Here is a 24,619-nt window from a genome sequence, read left to right as displayed (position 1 = left end):
CCTGGACAGTCTATCCTGCCTTGACAGAGTACAAAATAGACTTCGTGGTTTAGTGGGGGATGCCCTTTTCTCTTCCCTGCAACCTCTCTCCCACAAAAGAGACGTTGCAAGCCTGTCTTGGTTTTATCGTTATTTTCATGGCAGGTGCTCGTCTGAGCTCCAATCCCTCGTCCCCCCTTGCCAATCTTTTACGAGAAACACCCCTCTGGCTGAAACTACTGCCAATAATTTTCCCCACTCTTTATCTGTGCCTAAATCCAAACATAGATTCCATGAGCAAAGCTTCTTTCTTAGAACTGCATGCCAGTGGAACTCTCTGGCGCTTGCCTGTTTCCCACCTGACTACAACTTGGACGTCTTCAAGTCTAACATAAACAAACTCCTGACAAACCGCCCCCTTAAGTAAGACACTCTATCAAAACCCCCAATACTAATGATTACTACAATACTATCTCATTGATTACTGTACACGCAATAACCCTTATCCCTGAGTGGACTTCGGGCCTTGATAAGTGGTGACCTCCATGTAAAAAAAAAAAAATTTTTTTTTAAGTACCCTTACTAGTGACATGGCTACAAGGATAGACGTAGAAACAGAAATTTTCCAACATCTCTGGCGGCTGTTCACGCAAAATGCTGCCAACCTAGAATACAGCTTTTTCTTCTCCCTTTGTCAGAAAAATCACTCATTAAAAATGAGGTCTGAGGGACAAATAAAGAGAAGCGAGAGTAATGGGAGCTACTGATAACGCATCCACAATGCATTGTCTACTCCCATTTAAAAAAAAAAAATTATTAAGTATTGTACTTAATAAAAGTCCAGTTGGCGTGTTTAGGGGAATGTATGGTGAAAGATTCCCCTCTCACTAACTGAAAATTAATACGATTGCCTAATCTGTTTATGCTAACAACCAGGAAAATATAAACAACATTTTTGGACAAGAAAAATCCATTATAAAAAGATAAAATAAAAAGAAAATTATACATATATATATATATATATATATATATATATATATATATATATATATATATATATATATATATAAGTGATGGTTGTGTCGTTCCAACGAGAGAAAAATATGTATATTTAAAAGAGTGTAGCCATCAATAATTGTGGGTTTTTTTTAAAGGTTTTCATCATATTTTTATTTTAAAATATTTTTATAACGCGTTTCGAGCTTAGGGTGTGCTCTCTTCAGATGTTTTCGTAATAAGTTTTTCTTTAAAATGAGAGTTTGGAAAGTTATTTTTACCTCCGCTGATACTAAATGTGTTTTTCAGAGTGATGTGTGGTCTCAGACATTCTGTCTCCAACCGTAAGTGTTCAAAGTGTCCGGTCAAAGTTAGATTCAAAGAGGGCGCTTTTGGTCCATTTGGTGAAGGTTTTTATGTTTTTTTTATGTTTTTTTTAAAGACTTTCTTTCCCCATGTATAGCACACACACACAATCACACACGCATACATATACATACATGTACATGTACACATGCACACGCACGTAGGCACACACACATACACACACGCATATACATAGAAATATATGTAGGAGCATACATATATATGTACCCACCTTCACACTCACACTCACACATCCACCACTAACACGTCAGGCACATATTGGTTAATTATTTTATTTTATTTTATTTTATTTATTTTTTTCCCAACCAAAACCCGCATGTATATATTCGCTTAATCATTCAGACATAAGTACACGCACACACACACACACACACACACAAGTAAGATGGAGAATAGGTAGGAGAAGATACACATACACACATATTCACGTACATACACATATATATATATACATACATGTATGTGCATACACACTCACAAATATCCACATACTATGTAGGCACATACACATACACACACACACATGCACACACATAGATATATGCAGGGGCTCACACATACGCGTATATCCATATCCACACGAACACATTTACTCACTCATACATATGCATACATATGTACATATATACACACACACATACAGATGCGTATACATTCATCCACCCATATATATATATATGGACACATGCACCCACAATCACACATACATATACGTATTCATACATCCCACCTTATGTATATATTGGTTGAAGTTTTCTTTCTTTTCTAATCCAAGCACATATGCATACATGGATTCGGTCACCCAAACATAAGTGCACGTACACACACAAACAAGATGTAGCATAGATAACAGATGATATATATATATATATATATATATATATATATATATATATATATATATATATATATATATACATACACACACACACACGCATACACAACCATATGTATACACTCACATACACACACATACATACATGCACACATGTGCGCACATACACACACATACATATAATTTCTAATTGTTTGTTTAGTTTAGAGAAATGGTACTGTACTGGGTATGGACGCGTGCACCCGTGAAAGTGTGCGCATGCTTTATTGTGCTTCTTTTGTTTCGTGTGTGAGGGTGCACATTTACCCCAGTATGCATGCGTGTAAGTGTATTTTGTGTTCTGCCTATTTATGTGTATAATTATGGAGAGATGTTTAAGGCGGGGTTAAACTTTGCTATGGAGTTTTTTTCTTGTGTTAGCAAGTAGAAGTAGTTTCAGTTTGGAAGATGGGCATTATCTCGAATCTTCCTCCACTGCATGTGTGTATATGTTGTGATACATGCAGGTGTCTATTTTCCGCGATTTTGATGTTAGATCGGTGTAGGGATACTCTATTACTAAGGTTTTTTGTAGCACCTATGTAGGATTTATCGCATGCTGGACATTTTATTACATAGATCACGTTTTTTGAGGTGCAGTCTAGGTTTTTTTAATTTTGAATGTTTGTATGGGGTTCGTAAATGTGTATGTGTTTCCCTCTAATATTATGTTGCAGACTCCACATCGTTGTTTGTTGCATTTTGTGACTCCTTTTGTTGCGCCTTGATTGAGTTTGGATGAGGTAAGAATGCGTTTTAGGTTTTTGGGTTGGCGTTTGCTTTTTATTATTTTTGTTGTTTTAAGGAAGTTATTTAGTTTGCTATTTTGGTTAAGTAGGACGAGGTTTTTCGTTATCTCTGTGAAAAGCTCTGGGTTGTTTGTGTTGTGTGTGGAGACGTATGTTAGGATGTGTTCTTTGTTTCGTTCTTTAGGGGTTCTCAAATCTTCTACTGGTATATTTGTCGCAAGTTGGATTCCTTTGTCTATAAGTTGTGATGGGTATTTTCTTTTTCTTAAATTTATTCGTAGTTCCTTGAGTCGGATTTTCCGAAGGTTATTGTCCATGATTATGGTGCAGATTCTACGTGCTAGGGTGTAGGGAATTGATTTTATGCAGCTTTTAGGGTGGTGACTTTTAAAGTGTAGGTATTGTTGGGTGTCTGTAGGTTTGCGGTAAATGTCTGTGATAATGTTATTGTCTTTAATCTTTATCAGTATATCTAGGAAAGGTAATTCTGTAGAGCTTTGTTCTGTGGTGAATTTAATTTTTGGGTGTAGGTTCTGGAGTATGGTGTGTAAGTCTGTGATGTCCCCCCATGTGGGTTTCCATAGGATGAAGCAGTCATCTAAGTACCTTTTCCATGATTCTACAAACAGTTTTTTAGTGCTGTGGCCAAATTTTTGTTCTACCTTTTCATATAAGCTTTCTTGTAGGTAGGCCAATGTAAGGGTTGCGTAAATCGGTGCCATTTTCGTTCCCATTGCTGTACCTAGTGTTTGGATGTAGTTGGCAATGTTGAATTCGAAGGAATTATTATTTAGGGTTATGTCTATACTATCGATAATGAATTGCTTTGTGAATCTAGGATGTAGTGTTTGTGCGTGTCTGTTGATCTAAAATATTATTGCTTCTTTTCCTAATTCATGGGGTATATTACTATATAAACTGCTAACGTCAAATGTAACTAATAGTGTCCCGTTTTCTACTGCATGTGGTAAGGTAGTAAGAAAATGGATGTCGTCCCTTATGTAGCTCTTAACTTGATCTGTGAAAGGTTGTAATAAGATGTCTATTAAGTTGCTAAGTCTGCTTGTCGGACAGGCTGGTCCTGCTACAATGGGTCTAAATGTAAGGTCATTAGGGTTTGGAGCGCTAATATATTCTGAGTTTTGTGTATTGATGGCAAGTTTTATTACGCCAGATTTATGTATTTTAGGCAGTCCGTAGAAGTTGTTGATCTTTGTAATGAAATTTGTGAGGAAGTCCTTTTCTTTCTTTTTTAATATTTTGTTGTGTGTTGTACAAAGTTTTGTGATTTTTGAGATGGTGGTGTTATCTATGTTGGTACTAATGGGTTTATAGTAGTGTTTGTCATCCAGTAATTCTGCAATTTTTGTTTCATAATACGTTTTGTCCATGATTACTACGCCACTGCCTTTGTCTGCTTCTTTTATTATTATGGCATTATTATTACGGATCTTTTCGAGTGCTTGTTTTTGCTTACGTGTGAGGTTGCTTGTGGTTTTGTCTTTTTTTTGGAGGTTAAGGTTCCAGAAATTTTCGAAGTAACTGTTTAGTTCTTTTGTGTTGTTCTGTTTGTTAGGGAAATTGTGTAATAAATTGCGAACAGACGGGCTTACCTAACAAACGCTCGAGGTGTGCACTCTGCAAAGCGGGCACGTCCAAAGAAAAATGGCAAGATGGCGGCGGCCGGTTAATATTGCCAAGTAATCACGCAAAATCTCGTGTTCTCTCGCACACACGAGAGTTCAGCTTAGCATAAAAACGGGTCACTGTGAGCAAGAAGGGAGAAGGAAAAACGTAGTCAAGACAAAGACGACGCTTCTGACGACTGAGAAGAAAAAAGAAGAAAAAGAGCAAGAAGTAGAAGAGGAAGAAGAGAACGATACATGAGAAGACGAGGTGTGTGAGGTTTTGAGTAAATCGAAACAGACAGAAAAAAAACTCTGATTACAAGCTATTTCGGCTTTGGTATGGAGAAATTTGACATCAGATTAATTCCGGAATTCGATGGCTCCCCCACTGGTCCCTCGGTGGTCAAATGGCTGCCTGCTTCCCTCCGGACTACAACAAATTCCTAATGAACCGCCCCTGCTATACATGGGGAAAGAAAGTCTTTAAAAAAAACATAAAAAACCATAAAAACCTTCACCAAATGGACCAAAAGCGCCCTCTTTGATTCTAACTTTGACCGGACACTTTGAACACTTACGGTTGGAGACAGAATGTCTGAGACCACACATCACTCTGAAAAACACATTTAGTATCAGCGGAGGTAAAAATAACTTTCCGAACTCCCATTTTAAAGAAAAACTTATTACGAAAACATCTGAAGAGAGCACACCCTAAGCTCGAAACGCGTTATAAAAATATTTTAAGATAAAAATATGATGAAAACCTTTAAAAAAAAAACACAATTGTTGATGGCTACACTCTTTTAAATATATATATATATATATATATATATATATATATATATATATATATATATATATATATATTCACAATGACCATGCCAAATAGAATCGGCACATTTTTCTATGAGAAAACCATTTACACAATTAATAAAACCATGAAATAAAGATAAAGATTAAAACTGAAATAAATATTATATTAGCACTTGCATCTAGAAAAGAAAAATATTACAAATTCTAACTTAACTGCAATTATACGACATTCGAGACTTCAAATAAGAATTGATTTTGCTTGAAATAAACTTTGGTGTTTTCATTTTTGAAAAGAAAACGGTCTTCATGTGATATAGCTTGCTAGCTGAACAAGCGTGTTCTTTTATAAGTAGTAACGCGTGGAAAAAAATATAGCTTAAAGGATATTGAATGCTTTATTATTATGGTTGATTTTATGGAAAAAAATTTTAAATAAATAAAGTATGGAATCTTATTTAAGATATTAAGGGTGCAATTAAATAAAATAATAAAATTGGGATATTTGAATTCATTAAATTAGAGTAGAGGAAATATAATTATGGAAGAAAAACTAATAGACATGCCAGGGAATCGTTGATTTGAAAACTACAATTTAACTAACTAAATAGATAAAACTCATATAAATATAGATTAAGTTATATTGAAATGTTTTTAAATATTTTAATTTAAATAAACAATAAAATCAATAAAATAGAAATTAAATTAATAAACAAACAATAAAAAATAATAAAATTAGATAAATATATAATTTATTAGCACGGTATATATATATATATATATATATATATATATATATATATATATATATATATATATATGTTGCTGCTATTATAAATATTATTATTATCGACATCTTTATTGTTTTTTTATATAATATATATATATAATATTTTTTTATCATTAAATTTGTTACTATTATTTCTAAATTACTATTATTATTATTACTATCATCATCATCATCATCATCATCATCATCATCATCATCATCATCATCATTATACTATTACGCTTATCGCTCCGTCCCTTATCATGCTGTGCATGCCTAAAAAAAGGAAAATGGAATATTCCAAATCACCCTTGAAAAGACATTGAAATATAAAAAAAAAATTGGTGTCGCTGTGAGGCAAAGCTAATAAAAATGACTTGTCTTTCTTGGCCTTTTTGCTAAGATCAAAGTGTAGTATCTGTTCTTCAGGTGCTACATTTCAATCTCTTCTCTCTCAGTGGAAGAGAAATCCTTTACGACTAAGACAATTTTTTTCTCCACGTTAAAAAACGACCCTGGTATCTAAATCTATCCAGTGCGGAGGCATGGTGAATAGGTACTATGTTTAATGTAACAAAGTTTTAATATTAAACAAGTCTGATTTAATTACAAAATGCCCTGGAAATGTCACTTCTGATTAATTATAAAATGCCCTGGAAAATGTCCGTTCTGATTATTTTTTTTTTTTTTTTTTGCTTACTTGCCTCCCCACAAGGGCGGAATTGTACATGAGGTCGGTTAAAAATTTAGGGGGAAACCAGTTCCCCAAATGGGGCACTCTGGTCAATAACAAAAATAAGAATTGTATCAGTAATGAAGGATTTCTCCTCCATTAACCAAGACCAAAAAAGGGGATTTAAGTCACTGGAATGCTGAAACTGATACTACACTCAGAAATTCATGTTGAAGCAATGGTTACCTAATCTCTAACCGTGTTAATGTTTTTATGTATTACTTTCGAAAAGCTGCTGAAATAGTTTATGATTTAAACATTACTTTATTTCAAGTATATTTTAAGCAGTGGGTCACGGGATATGAAGTCAGTCCTGGAAATTACTCAAACCGTTTACAATTTAAACATTACTTTATTTCATGTATATTTTTAACAGTGGGGTGGGGGATATTAAATCAGTCCAGAAAATGGGTGAAACCGTTTACGCATTACACATTACTTTATTTAATGTATATTTTTAACATTGAGGTGGGAAATATGAAGTCGGCTCCGGAAATGGCTGCAACCATTTACGTTTTGGGCATTACTTTATTTAATGTATATTTTTAACAGTAGTATGGGAGATAAGGAGTCGTTCCCGGAAATGGCTGTAAAAGTTTACGATTTATACATTACTTTATTTCATGTATATTTCAACAGTGGGGTGGGGAATATAAGTCAGTTCCAGAAATGGCTGAAACAGTTTACTATCTAGACATTACATTATTTCATGTATATTTTAAGCAGTGGGTTTGGGATATAAAGTCGGTCCCGGAAATGGCTGAAACAGTTTACTATTTAGACATTACATTATTTCATGTATATTTTTAGCAGGGATATAAAGTCGGTCCCGGAAATGGCTGAAACTGTTTACTATTTAGACATTACATTATTTCATGTATATTTTAAGCAGTGGGTTGGGGATATAAAGGCAGTTCCGGAAATGGCTGAAACAGTTTTCGATTAAAACATTACTTTATTTAATGTATATTTTCAACAGTGCGGTGGCGGACATGAAGTCAGTCCCAGGATTGAATGAGATGTGCAAATATATACTATCAGAAAGCGTCGCCCAGTATTGAATGAGATAGGTGGAAAACATATAGTAGCAAAATACCCAGCATCGCCCGGGATCGAATGAGATAGGTGAACGATATATATTAGCAGATATGCGGCGTCACCCGGGATTGGATAAGATAGGTGAAACATATATACTATGAGAATATCCAGAATTGATTGATTTGTTTATAATGAAATAATCAGCCCAGGCAATATATCAAAGTTATTATTTAAGTAAGGGGGAGTGACATAGTGGGTTAAAGTTATGAAAATTATTGTTGAAATTAGTAACATATCTAAGAATTATGAAAAATGATGAAATGTGAGTTACTTGATTCGTGTGTTTGTAATGATAATATATCAAATATATTATATAAGTAGGAGGGAGATGCATAATGTGGGTTTTTAATTATAAAAATTATTGTCGAAATTAGTAACATATCCAGGATTATGAACAAAGATTAAATGTGAGTAAATCGATTGTGTGTTTATAATAAAATAATCAGCCCAGGAAATATATCAAAGTAATTATGTTAGTAAGAGAGGGTGATAAGGATGGTTTAAATTATGAAAAATAATTGTCAAAATTAATAACATATCCAAGAATTATGGAAAATGATAATATGTTATTTAATGCATTGGTGTGTTTGCAATGAAATAATCAGACCAGACAATATATCAAAGTTATTATTTTAGTAAGTGGGGCGATGATGTGGGTTAAAATGATGAAAAATGATTGTCGACATTAGTAACATATCCAAGAATTATGAAAAATGACGAAATGTGAGTTAATTGATTGGTGTGTTTGAAATGAAATAATCATCCCAGATAATATATCAAAGTTATTATTTTAGTAGTTGGGGGTTGATAATGTGGGTTAAAAATATTAAAAATAATTGTTGGAAGGAGTAACATATCAAAGAATTAAGAAAAATGATGAAGTGTGAGTTAATTGATAGTTGTGTCTTTTATGAAATAATCAGCCCAGAAAATATATCAAAGTATTTTTTTAGTAAGAGAGGGCGACGAGAATGGTTTAAATTATAAAAAATTATTGTCGAAATTAGTAAGATATCCAATAATTACGAAAAATGACGAAATGTGATTTAATTGATTGGTGTGTTTATAATAAAATAATCAGCTTAGACAATACATCAAAGTTATTTTATAAGTAATGAGGAAGAAGATAAGGAGGGTTTAAATTATGAAAAATTATTGTCGATATTAGTAACATATCCAAGAATTACGAAAAAAATGATGAAATATTAGTTAATTTGTCATATTGGATTTCTCTCTTTTTACTATTAGGTCCCATTTGACTAGGGACAGACCTCTCTTTGGACTACTGCACTGTCAGGAAAAAAACAATTTTCATTATTTCAGCTTTTTTGAAAACTTTTCAATTGGATTATATGCATTGCCACACTGGACTTATTCTGGAATACATTCTATCTAAAGAACTATTTTGCATTTTGAATCAACTTAGAGAAGTTTCATTCAAGCTGAAATATTATGCACGGTTTGTTTTTATATTAGTTTTTTACATATCCAACATTTTTTAATTTTTTTTATTTTTTAATTTTATCATTTGACAATTTATAACTACAATAAATTGCAGTTTTACTTAATGCCTTAACTAGCAAATTCTAGCATTGCTACAAATATAATTTGCTGATTTCTTTATGTCCTCTGATGAGAAGAATAATAAGAATAGCATACTTTGAAACCCCACGGAATAAGGACTTTGTAAATTGTTTTTTGGGGTATTCAGTCGAACAATAAATTTTGATTGTAAAGTTCAACTTACAGCTTTAATTTTTTTTCTCTTATATATATATATATATATATATATATATATATATATATATATATATATATATATATATATGATTAGTTTTTTTGGGAAAAAGAATTCCAGCAGAGTGCTCAATTAAAAGGAAAATCCAAATTTTAAGAGCGTACTTATATTTTGTGTACAGAAAGTTGTTAGTTGAGACAGGTCATTGGTACCGTCGGTTTCAAGCCCGTTAATAAGGCCCGTTTAAGGTATCCTCATCAAGCTCTCTTCAGCCAATATTCGTCTCTTGTATTATATATATGTATAATATTGGCTGAAGAGAGCTTGATGAGGATACCTTAAATGGGCCTTATTATCGGGCTTGAAACCGACGGTACCAATGACCTGTCTCAACTAACAACTTTCTGTACACAAAATATATATATATATATATATATATATATATATATATATATATATATATATATATATATATATATATATATATATATATATTATCGAATTCATAACCAGGTCTCTAGCAACCTATTTCAGAGAAGGAAACTTCACATAAAAGCTGTTAAATGGATTATCTATCATATTTTCTGGTTACTGAGATTTTTTAATTTATAAAATAAGGAAATTTGAAATAGCAAAATGAAAATTATTCCACAGTAAATTTTGCTTGTTTGCATAAATGTTTAATGATCAGAAAGTTTGTATTTAGGGTGAATATGTGTCTTTATAAATTATGAAGTAATTTTTACTAAATGATATCATAGAAAATGTATCTTTATATTGTTCAATAGGATTTTTAAAAATGTCATCATTTTTTTTACATTCTGTTCTATTTCCCCACTTTTTCATGCGTATTTTACTGTTCTTTTTTTCATAGAGTCGTTTATCTGAAAAAATCCTTGAATATCATCAGAGTGGATTTATTGAAGATTTGATTGAAGTGCACTTTGCAGATGCGCAGTGTTACCAACAACGAATGACACAAGAGGAATCGCAATTAGAGGTACAGCATCATGCTGGCCTATTCGTCCTTCTCACTGTTGGCATATTGCTTGGTGTCATCGTTTTGTTATTAGAGCACGCAGCATTCAAAGTGTGTGTTCCCTACTTTCGTGCCTCTCCAGGTAACAGTTGCTGGCGGAGTTCGCACGTCATGTTTTTAAGTCAGGTAGGAACAAAGCGTTTTTTATATACATTTTACCTTTTATATTTGTACGTTTCATTTATGTAGATTAATCCTTAAAATTAATCTAGTACAAAAAAATCTCCTTTTTCCCTCACCTCACTCTCTCTCTCTCTCTCTCTCTCACACACACACACACACACACACACACACACACACACACACACACACACACACACACACACACACACAATCTGAATGTGCCATAAATTCTTTTGAAAGCTTTCACATATTTGTAGTAAACGGATTGTGTGGGCATAAAACATCGATTTATGGAAAAAGAATCAAACATGAACAGAAGAAAATCACTGGGCCATAACTTTGCAATTGACTTCAGTAGATCAGTTCTATAAACTTGCTTGTAAAACTTTCTATCTTAAACATATACATGGCATATTGACAGCAGCTAAAGGTATTTTCGTGAAATCATAGAACAGAAACTATTAGATAATATCATCTTATAAAAATAGCATTAATATGCTTGAATATGCTAATTTTTAATATTATATAATTCATATTTAATATAATAAGATGTGCATTAATATGTTGATTTTTAATATAATATATTTTTAATATGCTTTATATTTTTTAAATGTTGATTTTTAATATGATATAATTTTAATAAAATATATTTAATATTTTTTAAAATGTTGATTTTTAATATAATATCATTTAAATTCATTATAATTAATATTCATTTAATATGTTGATTTTAATATAACATAATTTAAATTGAATACAATTGGTATTTTAATATGCTTCTTTGAAATATAATAAAATTTACATTTGACATAATTAATATTATTTAATATGTCGATTTACAATATAATTTAAATTTAATAGAATTCATATTATTTCAATAATTTGATGTTTTATATAATATAATTTTATTTTAATAAAATTAATTATATTTAATATACTAATTTAAGATATAATTTAAATTAATGTAATTGATATTCCTTTAAATGTTGATTTATGATATGATATAATTTTAATTTAATGTAATTAATATTTTTAATATGTCATTTTGTAATATAATACAATTTCAGTTTAATATAATTAATATTGTTTTAATATGTTAATTTTTAATCTGATAAAAATTTGATTAATTATAATTATTCATTTATTTAAATATAATACACTTTTAATATAATTGATATTCTTTTAATATGTTGATTTTTAATATAATATAATTTTAATTAATCATAATTATCAATATTAAATATCCTAACTTTTAATATAATATAATTTTAATCTAATGCAATTGATATTATTTTAACATATAATATTTATTGTAATTGATATTTTTTAATATGTTTGCTTTTAATATAATTTCATTAAATATAATAATCATTCTAAAATATGCTGATTTTTTATACAATATCATTTTAATTTAATATAATTAAAAATCTTTAATATGCAAATTTTGTAATACAATGTATTTTTATTACGTATTATTATGATTATTATTATTATTATAATTATTATTATTATTATATATTACATAATAAATTTGTTTCTATATGTTGATTTTTCATATGATTATGATTTAATACAAGTTTGTTAAACATTTATTTTAATATAATTTAAATTAAATTTGATACAACTAATGTTCTTTAATATGCTAATTTTTATATAATATAAGTATTATTTAATATAATTGATTATCTTATAATATGTTAACTTTTAATATAATATAATTTAATATAATATTATGCTTTTATATACCAATATTTAATATAATATAATTATTATTTAATATAATTGATGTTCTTTAATATGTTTATTTTTAATACAATATAATTTTAACTAAATATAATTAATATTTTTTAATTTGTTAATTTTTAATATACTATAATTTTTATTTCCTACAAATGATATATTTTAAAATGTTAATTTTTAATACAATATATTTTGATATGATTAAAAATTTTTAATATGTTTATTTTGATATAGTATTATTTTAATTTTATGTAATTAATATTCTTAATTTTATAAATTTTTAACATTATATAATTTTAATTTAATATAATTATTATCTTTTTAACTAATTGATTTTAATCTAATATAATCTTATTTAATATAATGAATATATTTTTTTATTTTAATTTTAAAAATAATATAATTTTAATTCAATATAATTGATATTTTTTATTTGTAAAGTTTAAATATGATTTAACTATATATAATAAATATTAATTAATATGTTGATTATTAATAAAGTAAAAGTTTAATTAAATATTTCTTTAATATGATAATTTTATATGATGTAATTTACTTTTTATATAATTGATATCTTTTAAAAATGTTGATTTTTAATATAATATAATTTAATATTTATTTATTATAATTGATGATATTTTTAATTGTTTTTTTTTAATATAACATAATTTTTATCTTATATAGTTAATATGCTTTTGTTTCTTAATTCCTAATAAATCATTTTTTAATAAATTATAATCAATATTGTTTTTAATGGGTTAGATTTTTAATATAATAAAATTTTAATCTAATGTGATTGATATTCTTTTATTACAGTTATCACTAATTAATGATATAATGTAATTTGATATAATTAATATACTTTAATATGTTAGTTTAAATTATAGTATAAGTCTATTTCAATTTTATAATTATAATTATTCTGTAATGTGCTTCTGTTTAGTATAATATAATTTAAAGTTAATATTATTGACAATCATACTTTTTTATTTTTAATTAAGTATTGTTTTAATTTTGTATAATTAATATTCTTTTAATATGTTTGTATAAAATATTTTTAATTTAAAATAATTTATAGTATTTAATATGCTATTTTTTAATATAATTTATATTCTTTAATATGCTAATTTTTTATATAAAATAATTTGTCTTTAATATGATTAATATTCTTTACATGTTTATTTTCTATATAGAATAATTATTAATTAATTATTATTTAATATTTTTAACAACTCAATTATTTATATTATATAATTTCAATTTAATGTAATTAATATGCTTTAATTTTGTAATTTTTTATATAATATGATTTATATTTAACTAAACTGATATTTGAAAATGTCAATTTTTAATATAACATCATTTGAATTTAATATAATTAATATTTTTAATAGCTTGATAGATAATATTTTAATATGTTGATTTTTACATAATATAATTTTTATTTAATAATATTTATACGATTTACGATGTTTATTTTTAATAAAGTATTATTAAATATATTCGATATTCTTTTAATTTGTTTACTTTTAATATAATATATTTTATCTTTGTGTTTGTTAATCTGCTGTAATATGTTAATTTTTCCTATAATATAATTGAAATTTTTAATATAATATTATTCTTTAAAAGTTAATTTTTAATATAATGTACTTATATTTATACAATTAATAATATAAAATTTATAATAATATAATATAATTGTATAATAATACAATTTTTAATATAATATAATTATATTTATACAATTAATATTTTTGTGTGTTGATTGTATAATTTTTATTGAATATAATTGATATACTTTTAATATGTTAAAACTTAATATAATATAATTTTAATTAAAGAAAATTACTATTGTTTTATATGGTAATTTTTACAAATTTAATTTCATATTATTGCTATTTTTGAATATGTATATTTTTATTATAATATAATTAAATTAAATATAATTAATAGTCTTTAATTTGTTGATTTTTAATATGATATAATTTTAGTTTAATATAATTGATATATATATATTTTTTTAAAATTATATTTTCACCCCAAACAAGGCACATTGCCACTTTGGTGTAGGGGCTACTATCAGGGGCAGCAACTACTGGGGCACTATGTTGAGATTTGGGCAGCAAGATGTCGGTTCACGTTACACGTGAACTTCTGCATGTCAGTACAGTTAGGGAAGCAGGGACCTGGAATGGAATTCCAGAGTCTCGCGGTTTTGGGGAAGAAACTACTGGAGTAGAAAGATCTTTTACATCTAGGGATCTCTACTGTGTGGGGTGGGATTTAGCTGCCTGTCGGGTTTGTCGAGGGTGTCTACGTTGTTGGGGCACAAGTGTCTGCAGTTCGTCAGAGCATTCACCATTGAAATACTTGTAGAACAGGCAGAGGGATGCAACGTTTCGTCGATGGGACAGAGGCTGAAGCTTAGATGACAGTTCAGGGCCTTTCAGATTGGCGACTCTCTTTTGAACCTTGTCTAGGAGCGAGAGGCTAGAAGCAGATGCACCAGCCCAAATGTGACAGCAATACTTTATAAATTGGCGAATGGTGGTCTTATAGAGGTATTTTCAGGTGTCAGTAGTTTTCTAGCACGGTAGAGAGAGCCTACCTTATCCGCAGCGGCCCTGGCAATGTTATCAATGTAATTGTTCCAACTCATGTTTCCTGTGAACGTTAGGCCAAGCAGTTTGAAAGATGTACTCTCAGATAGGGAGTCACTGGCCATTGCTATTCGTGGCAGAGAAGGTTTCTTGTAATTATTGAAGGAAACCAGTTTAGTCTTGGCAGCATTGAATGTGACCATCCATTTTTGTCCCCATTCCACTACAGATTGGAGGTCATCCTCTAGTGTTTTTGCCATTTCTTTAGATATGTTTTCATTTGTTTTCCTATCATGTCTGTTATAGAGCGTGGTGTCATCAGCATATATACCCATCTCAGAGGCAGTTTTGTCAGGGAGGTCATTAATAAATATTAGGAACAATAGCGGTCCAAGGATAGACCCCTGAGGCACTCCTGCATTTATATCATATTGTTTAGATGTGCGACCATCGAGGACAACCTGGATTTTTCTCTTATCTAAGAAGGATTTAATTATGTTAAGTATTCTACCAGTGATACCGTATGATCTAATTTTCCTGAGGAGACCCTCAGGAGATATATCTAGAGCTACCGCTCTACCCCCCCCCCCCCGCTTTGTCCAGTGAATGGTATATACATTTAGAGATTACAGTGAGGATGTCTGCTGTGGAACGGGCTTGTCTAAATCCATATTGTTTGTCAGTCAGAAGTTTAGCATCTCTAAGGTGACGGACTAGAGCATGGTTAATTATGGTCTCAAATATTTTGGCGAAAAATGGGAGGAGGCTAATGGGGCGCTAATTTGATGGGTTAGTTCTTTCGCCAGAATTCTTGAATACTGGTACCACAGAAGCAGTTTTCCAACAGCCTGGAAAGCATGATTCATTAAGGCATTTGTTGTAGAATTTGGAGAGAACTGGAGCTATTTTGGCTGAGCAGTTTTTTAATAGCACAGCTGGGATGAGATCATGCTTTTGAAGTGTCAAGGTTTTTTATGACTGCTGTACCTGAGCAGGGGTGATTTTTAATATGTAAATCTTAATTATAAAATTTTAATTTAATATAACTTATATTCTTTAATATGTTAATTTTAATGTAGTATAATTATTTTTATTTAATAGTACTGATCTCTTTTAATATCTTAAATTTAATATAATATAATATGAATTGTTATCATTGATATTCTTTTAGCATGTTAGTTTTGATAGTTTAATGTAATATGAGATATATTTTTAATATGCTTACATTTTATATAACATAAATTTAATATAATACAATTGATATTTTTTGGATATCTTGATTGTCTATATGATCTTTTTATAATTTAGTAATGTTAGTATTATTTTATATGCTTATTTTTAATATAATATACTAAGAACACTCCAAGATGTATCAAGAAAATGTTTGTAAAATTTCAAAGTGTGGGAGTCTGCAGTAAGTGGATGTTGTAAGAGCCACACGAAATATAACTTTAGCCATTTGAGGAGAAATAGACGTAGATTTGGTTTTAATAATCGTTATAGATAATAAAATTACACCCAAGTAATTTCAACAGTACAAGAATGGAAAAAAAATCTAACATTAAATATTTTCAAGATATTGAAACAGGCAGGCTAAGATTGAGTAAAATAATTTTAATCAAAATATAAAGTCTAAAATAAATGAGAAATAAAACTGAGATTGGCATAAAAAAGTTAATGTTAGAATTATATGTTTAAAATTTAATGACATAGTTTAATAAATGCTAAATTCAAAATATTAAAATATAAATGCCTAAAACTTAGAAAAATTGGTAAAATGATACAAAATTATATAAACATAGTTATCTCCCTTACAACGTGAAGAATTTAAGAATTTAATTAAAGAATTGAAGAAGAGAAAAATAAAAGAAATTAAAATAAAATATTCATATAATGATAAAAATTAATTTTTTTGAATTGATGTGAACACTAGAATACTTCAATTAAAAATGAAATATGAACAGGTAAAATTATAGAAGAATAAAAGGCGAATCAAATGAGGTATAGGTTGTTTAAACAGTTACATTCAATTTAGCTTAAATTTGCAGATTTTGAAAAAAATGACAAGTGTGGACTTTCTATTGACACCACTGTATATATATATATATATATATATATATATATATATATATATATATATATATATATATATATATATATATATATATATATATGCATAGCATATATATTTTTTTTCTCTATGCCGTTAATTGCTGAGCTATGAAAACATGTTTTGGGTTAAAAATTAACACATGAACAAATAGCTACTATGTTTTGCAATTTGCATGCATATTTGTAATGCCGGCCATTCAACCTTCACCTTGTAAGTTACCCGGTCGTAAAATATGCTTAAATATGATATTTTAATTTGTCCAGATTTCGTATTATAGAGTCGTGATTTCAAAAGTAAAAAAAAACAAAAACAGTATTTGGATACCATCAGCTAAAATCGAAACCGAAAGCAAAACGGTAACATTCAAAGCTGTTAACGTTACCATTGTATCAACTTGACATGCATATGAGCTGATTAAAAATTAAAAATAAACTTAGATAAATGTATAAACTGTATAAGGATTTTTTCAATTTTGACTCTTTAAAAACTATTTTACCTGGCTAAAAACCCACAAAAGAACGATCCATAAAAATCCAGTCATTTGAGGCCATAGCGCTGCTCTGCGACTTTTAGCTTTGAAAGAGATAGAGTTTAAAATATGGTGAGAGACAGAGAGACAGACAGCCTTTAATATATAAGCCCAATTCAATGGTTTATTCCAAATGATTACCATTACATATATATATATATATATATATATATACATACATGTATATATATATTACCATTACATATATATATATATATATATATACATACATACATGTATATATATATTACCATTACATATATATATATATATACATACATGTATATATATATTACCATTACATATATATATATATATATATACATACATGTATATATATATTACCATTACATATATATATATATATATATACATACATGTATATATATATTACCATTACATATATATATATATATATATATATATATATATATATATATATATATATATATATATACATGTATATATACTTATATATGCATATACTTATATATACATATATTATATATATATATATTTATGCATACATATATATATATACATACTTATACATATGTATAAGTATATATATATAAATATATATGTATATATATATATATATATATATATATATATATATATATATATATGTACGTATATATACATACATAAATGTACATGTATAGACACACATATATATATATATATGTACATACACATATAAATATTTTTATTATTGTAAATATACATACATATATACATCTATATATGATGATTGCAACGTCTTGTCAGACGAGTGCCACTCCCTCAGACACTTAAAGTCCACGAACCCAAAAATGACTTTTATCGCCACAGGACCATTTTAATAGACAAATGCCTGAAGGAGTATCTATACACACATGATGTTACACAGTCTTGGCTTTATACGACAGCTAAGCCTCTCCCTCGGTTCAAAATGTTGAGATCCAGCAACAAGCAAGAGCAAGATAGCCATCAACAAGTTAATCTTGCAGACCAGCTTAATGCGGGTACTGGTCTCCCATTTTATGGTTTTTTAAATCAGACATCTCCTGCTCCTAGAAAGGTTGCCTTCACCACGGCTTCACCCCAACACTCACACACACACACACACACACACAAATACACACGGTGCTAGTTCGCCATTGACCCAGAAAAAGGGTCCATTCGCCCTTTGGAAGGTCTTGTTTTTAATCCTTCAGGGAGACTAGCCGCCCTCCTCACCAAACAAGTCTGGTGGGGGAACCAGTTTAGTCGCCGGTAGCCCGACCATGAGGCAGGTAGTACTGGGTTATATGGTACCAGTAGCATATGACATGACCTGACATACTATATATATATCTATATATATAAAAATGTAACTCTTGGTTCGTTCGTAATTAATAGTCTAAATAACCACTGGACGGATGTCTTCCACATTTTGGTATAATATGTTTACGGTACGCATGCGTGATTCTATATATCTCTTTGTAATTATAACATTATACGTAATTTTTCTATAATAAATATTTGGTTTTCTTTGTACGGATGGGCCATTTTTTTTATTTGGAGACAATTATTTCACACCACATGTCATCACGTGACATCACTAAACGGAACTTTTATATACCAAATTGACTTTTTTCGTTTTAAAATGGAATTATTTCTCTTTCATTAATATATATATTTTTTTAATATTTCGTGTTTTCTATATATATAAAAGCGAAAATGTATGTATGTATGTATGTATGTTTGTGTGTCTGCTAAAAACTTTTGACAGACACAACAAAAATTTACAAACTTGGTCTCATATGAAAGCCCCACCTTCCGAATGACAAATATCGAAAAATTAGCCCAAAAGAACCATCAGAAGTGGGTCAACTGATCGATTTTCTGCAGGGGGGGGGCAAAAAAGTGACATTTTAATGATATTTATACGTAATTTAATAAATACTGAGTCATGTCACGTGACCCTGACGTAAGCAAGCTGTAATGGCGATAGGTTTATGAAAACATTGAATAGAGACTTTTGTTATCGGTAAAAAAGACACATCATACACATCAAAATACAAAAATTTTACGTTGGGAGAACGTTACCAAAGTTTTAGTACGTTAAAAATAATTAGATACGATAGTTAAACGAAAAATAACAAGCAAAAAATGTGAAGTAAAAAAAAAAAATACGCTTACAAAAAATATTAACCGTCAATGTTTTTACTAAAAAAACAAACAAAGCGAGACGCCATTTTCCTTTTTAGTAACACTTCAGGATAAGGAAGACGAAGTGAGAGAGAGAGAGAGAGAGGGAGAGAGAGACACGCAAACAGAGAGAGAGAGTGAAAAAGAGAGAGAGACAGAGAGAGAGAGGCAGAGAGAGAGGGGCAGAGAGAGAGATGTCTAGGCAGGAAACGAGATTCGTTTTACTGCGTTTTAAAATGTAAATAAACAAACATATGAGTGATTGTATTTGATCACATCCCAGGCCTAGGAACAGATACTACACTTTGATCTTAGTCAAAAAGACCAAGTAAAAAAACATGCGTATTATATATTTTTCGTATATTAGTTTGAATTCTAAGAACAGATACTACACTTTGATCTGATTTATCTCTTTTATTGTTGTCAAAAATGAAATTATAATAAAAAATTACAAAAACAAAAATAACAAACAACAAAATTAGGCACAAGGCCCTATAAGAAATTGGGGAGGGGAGGGTTCAGGGTCTTTGTGACTATTTGACAATTAATAAAAATGGACTTTGAAGTCTCACTCTTGACTGGCAACATTTACCACAATACCTCATTCACTCTGTGGATTCTAATCTAACTAATATATCCCCAGCGTTTAGAATAAAAAACATATATACAATTGGTAAAAAACTTGTCTGTATGTCTGTGTATGCAAATTTTTTTTTTTTTTTTTTAAACAAATTTAGTGTGTATATGTGCATTTGTGTGATGGTAAAAGGTTCGATTTCATTGGCAAAATAAAATGTTCTGAATCAGTCTATATAAAAAAGTTCGTGGAGTGGGCAAAAAACTAATGCAAAAAGTTCTTTCCAAAATAAAAAATAAAGACTACTGGGTTGTTAGTATTGGCCCCCCCCCCCCTGTGCTACTCTAGTTGACTAGACCTCACCACTATTTTCCAGGGAGCCGAAAACAAGCAGGGAGATCCCTATGGGGGTTGGGGAGAAGCCTTAATGGGAGTAGGGGAAAATAAAGCAACGGGAGGAGGGGGTTGGGAGGTGACCTCTGAGTTAGGGAGTGACCGGGGGTGTTCAAAAGACAAACAAATGGTGTGGTAGGGGGAGGGCAGACTCAGAGGTTCTCTAGCACCCGAAAAATAAAACCGGGAACAGGATCTCATTTGTACCACCAGTCAAGAGTCTTCTTAATTTGATTAAGCTAAAAACCTAGGCGGGATGGGTTCCGAAGGACCCAGCACCGCCCGTGCCATGCTCAAGGAGGGAACATGTATTCAAACTTGGCTCCTCGACGGATGCACAAACTAGTGTTGTGTACCCACTTCTTATTAAACTTCGCTCGAGGCAACCTCCTCCAATCGCATCTGATCTTTACTTTAAGCAAATGTTTAAAGTAAATGATCAGATCCCGATCTGAAACAGATGTCCCTTCGCGGACCAACGAGGCGCGTTGTCCAAATCACCATGCGCGCTACTGCTAGGATCGCCAGGAAAACGATACTTTCCTCCCTGGGGAACAGCGGCTCCATGTTGTAAACAAAACAACCTATGTCGAGATCGAGCGGCTGTTCGCCATCGATGCGAGCCGCTACCCCTCCGACGTACTCCAGTAAGGCCTGGATCCGGCTGCAGCGGAAAAAAGCATGCTCAACTGTTTCGAGCCTGCTTTCGCCACAGCGCAGACACAAGGCCCTTGTTTCTTCATTGTACAGGCAGAATTCGTCGGAGAGGGGCAGTGCCTTCCGGACCAGTCGCCAGGTAAAAATTCCGAGTTAGTCAGAAAATCCCTTCCCGGCGCCCAACTCCAGTGAGAGCGGATAACCTCCATCGACCAACTTAATCGCCTACAAAGGGGATCCTTCGCGCTACCCACCACTAGTTCCCGATAAAGCTTCTTCCTAGGCTGATCAAGGACACTAGTCCCCAGCAAAGCTCTAAGAACGGTCCGGCATTCGGAGAACTTGGACTCCCTCCTCGGTCTACGACGACCTTCTACCGAGAGGTCGGGTTTGAGATTGGGAAACGAATTCTCAACCGTAGGGACCCAAGGAGCGTTCTCCTCTAGCGAACGACCCAGAAAAGCCAATCTCTCTGCGTTTCTGTGACACAGGAGACTGGGCTGACCCAGGCCTCCCTCGCTCGGACTCTGGACACAGACCTCTCTGCAGACATAATGCTTACCCTCGTCCCACAGAAGTGAGTCGAGGCGCTTTTGTAAGCGGGTTAGGCGTTCTGCAGGGAGAGGAAGTACAGACAATTGGTAAAGGATGAGCGGAAAGACGTATGTAGCACACGCCTCTGCCCGACCCTTCAAGGACAATTTCCTTCTAATTCAAGTCTTCACCGACGATTTGACCTTGATCTGTACATTTTGACCAATTTTTCTCCAGCTGAAGTCCCGGTCCAAACCAGACACCAAGAATACGGACCGGTCCATCGGTCCAGCTGAAGATACCTGGAAGCGAGTTTACTCTGGCCCAGGCCCCCAACCGCAGGCCGACAGACTTGCTGCGGTTGAAGACGGCCCCTGTGACTTTTTCGTACCGAGCGAGCGCCTCGACCACCACTTGAACGTCCGTGGGGCAAGACACGAACACGGTGATGTCATCGGCGAACGCGGAAACCCTGGCTCGTGTGCCTCCAGGTAAAGCAATTCCGCGCAGGACTGGTGTAGCCACCTCATCCCTTAACTTGCAAAGGAAAGGTTCCAATGCCAGGACATACAAAAGAGGTGACAGCGGACAACCCTGACGCACCGACCGGGAGACGGCGAATGACTCCGACAGCTTACCGTTGATCTGCACCGCTACCGTCGGCCTATCATACAGGACAAAGATCCACTTGCGGAAGTCCGGATTAAATCTGGCAGCCTCTAGCACAGATCCCAGGAACCGATGGTCGACCCTATCGAATGCCTTGGACTGATCTAAACTGATCAGCGCGGCTTCGGTGTCATCTTCTATTCCCTCTATGATCGAGCGAATCAAATGAAGAGTGTCCTAAATTGATCTCCCCTTCTCCTTCAGAATAGGGACCAACATGGGCGACATCCTCAAGTAGAACTCATAGGGCAGACCATCAACCCCCGGAGACTTGTTGTAGCCGACCTGTTTCAATGCAGTAATGACCTCATGTTCCGTAACAAGATCATCACAGCTAGCCGTCCGAGCCGTCGTGAGGCGGGGCGAGTCAGCCAAATAGCTGCCAAACTCATCGACCCTGAGTCCGGGTAGTTGGGTGAAGCGCTCCGATAGATGCTCCCGAAACCCCTCGCAAATCTCCCGAGTCGATACTAGGGCGTGTCCTTCCAGGTTATGTACTTTTCGAATGTACCCGTCCGAACCGCGCCTTAGAGCAGCCTTACGCTCAACAGCGTCAACATTCACAGCCTCGTTAGAAACTTTCATTAACCTAGCTCTAACTACTTGACCTTCATACCACTCGCTAGCCAAGCGGCTGAGGTCCTGTTTAGCTAGTGCTATCTCTAGGGAGTCTCCCCCCCCCCTCTACCGCGCGGGTCATCTTATCCTCTAAGCGCTTCTTTGCCTTAGCCTTATCTAACGCGAGGCGTTGGCTGTACTTGACAGAGAAGCGTCTAATTTTGGCCTTAAGACTAACCCACCACTTACTCCCTGTAACCGCCCCCACTAAAGCCCGCTGAATTAATTCGGTAACCTTCAACCGGTAGTCCTCCAGCTCCAACAAGGTGCTGTTGAATTTCCAGTATCTGGCTTGTTTAGGCCTAGCACTTAAGTTCAAACATGCCATAACGAGTTTATGGTCCGAGTGTCCTAACAAGTGGAACGTGGGGCACAATAGAAAGTCTATGTCGCCTCTTCTAACTAACATCCGATCCAAGTAAGTACTCGGATGGGAAGGCACTACAGAATGCCACGTCCACATCTCCCGCCCCGGATGATCCAGACGGAATCTGTCGACAAGATCGCATGAGGCCATCAGGTCGAACAGAGTGCTGTCACACCACACCAACCCACTAGCCCACCCCCCCGACCTTATCAAGGATTGCATTCCAATCACCCATTAAAACTAACCGTTCCGGATCCACTAAGAAGCCCTCCAACCGCCGAAAAAAGGATACCCTCTCTATAGCAGCATTGGGAGAATAAACAGCGGCAATCCGAAAAACACCGCTATTAACGGCAACATCAACAACAACCAGCCGCCCGTCCTTGCCTGCGTGAACAACATTCACCGACGCTGATAGGGTGCGACTCACTAGCAAGGAGATTCCACGACTATAAGTATTACCATATGCTGAGTAAACATCGTAATCGTTTACCAGCACCTGGCAATCCTCGTCACAAACAAAGTGGGTCTCCTGGATAGCGGCAATATCTACCTTAAGGGACACCAGGTCTCTCACAACGCGCGTGGCTTTGCTTCGACACCTGATGCCCCTCACATTAAATGTAGCCAAGTTTAAAGACATGATCACTTACTTTAAGCACTGTCACAGACGGGTCTGAAATCCCCGGCAGTAAGGACGTGGCAGGCTTGGCCGAGGCTC

The 24,619-nt window shown here is 32.4% G+C and overlaps 1 protein-coding gene and 1 pseudogene across 2 annotated transcripts in view; both read left to right on the top strand.

Annotated features, from left to right (window-relative positions):
* The window catches only part of LOC145256537 (glutamate receptor ionotropic, NMDA 3B-like), a 1,196,865-nt gene that overhangs the window by 856,238 nt on the left and 316,008 nt on the right, over window positions 1-24,619 (top strand). For both annotated transcript variants that reach the window (XM_080115574.1, XM_080115582.1), the window contains one exon: window positions 10,636-10,926. In XM_080115574.1, coding sequence (XP_079971700.1) covers window positions 10,636-10,926 — 291 coding nt within the window. The remainder of the gene's footprint in view (window positions 1-10,635; window positions 10,927-24,619) is intronic.
* Window positions 6,570-6,685, top strand: LOC145265385 (U2 spliceosomal RNA; annotated as a pseudogene).

The sequence above is a fragment of the Euprymna scolopes genome, chromosome 3, assembly GCF_053919585.1.
Source record: "Euprymna scolopes isolate OS-2025 chromosome 3, ASM5391958v1, whole genome shotgun sequence".
In the NCBI taxonomy this organism is placed as follows: Eukaryota; Metazoa; Mollusca; class Cephalopoda; order Sepiida; family Sepiolidae; genus Euprymna; species Euprymna scolopes.
This window is presented reverse-complemented; position numbering and strand designations above follow the sequence as displayed.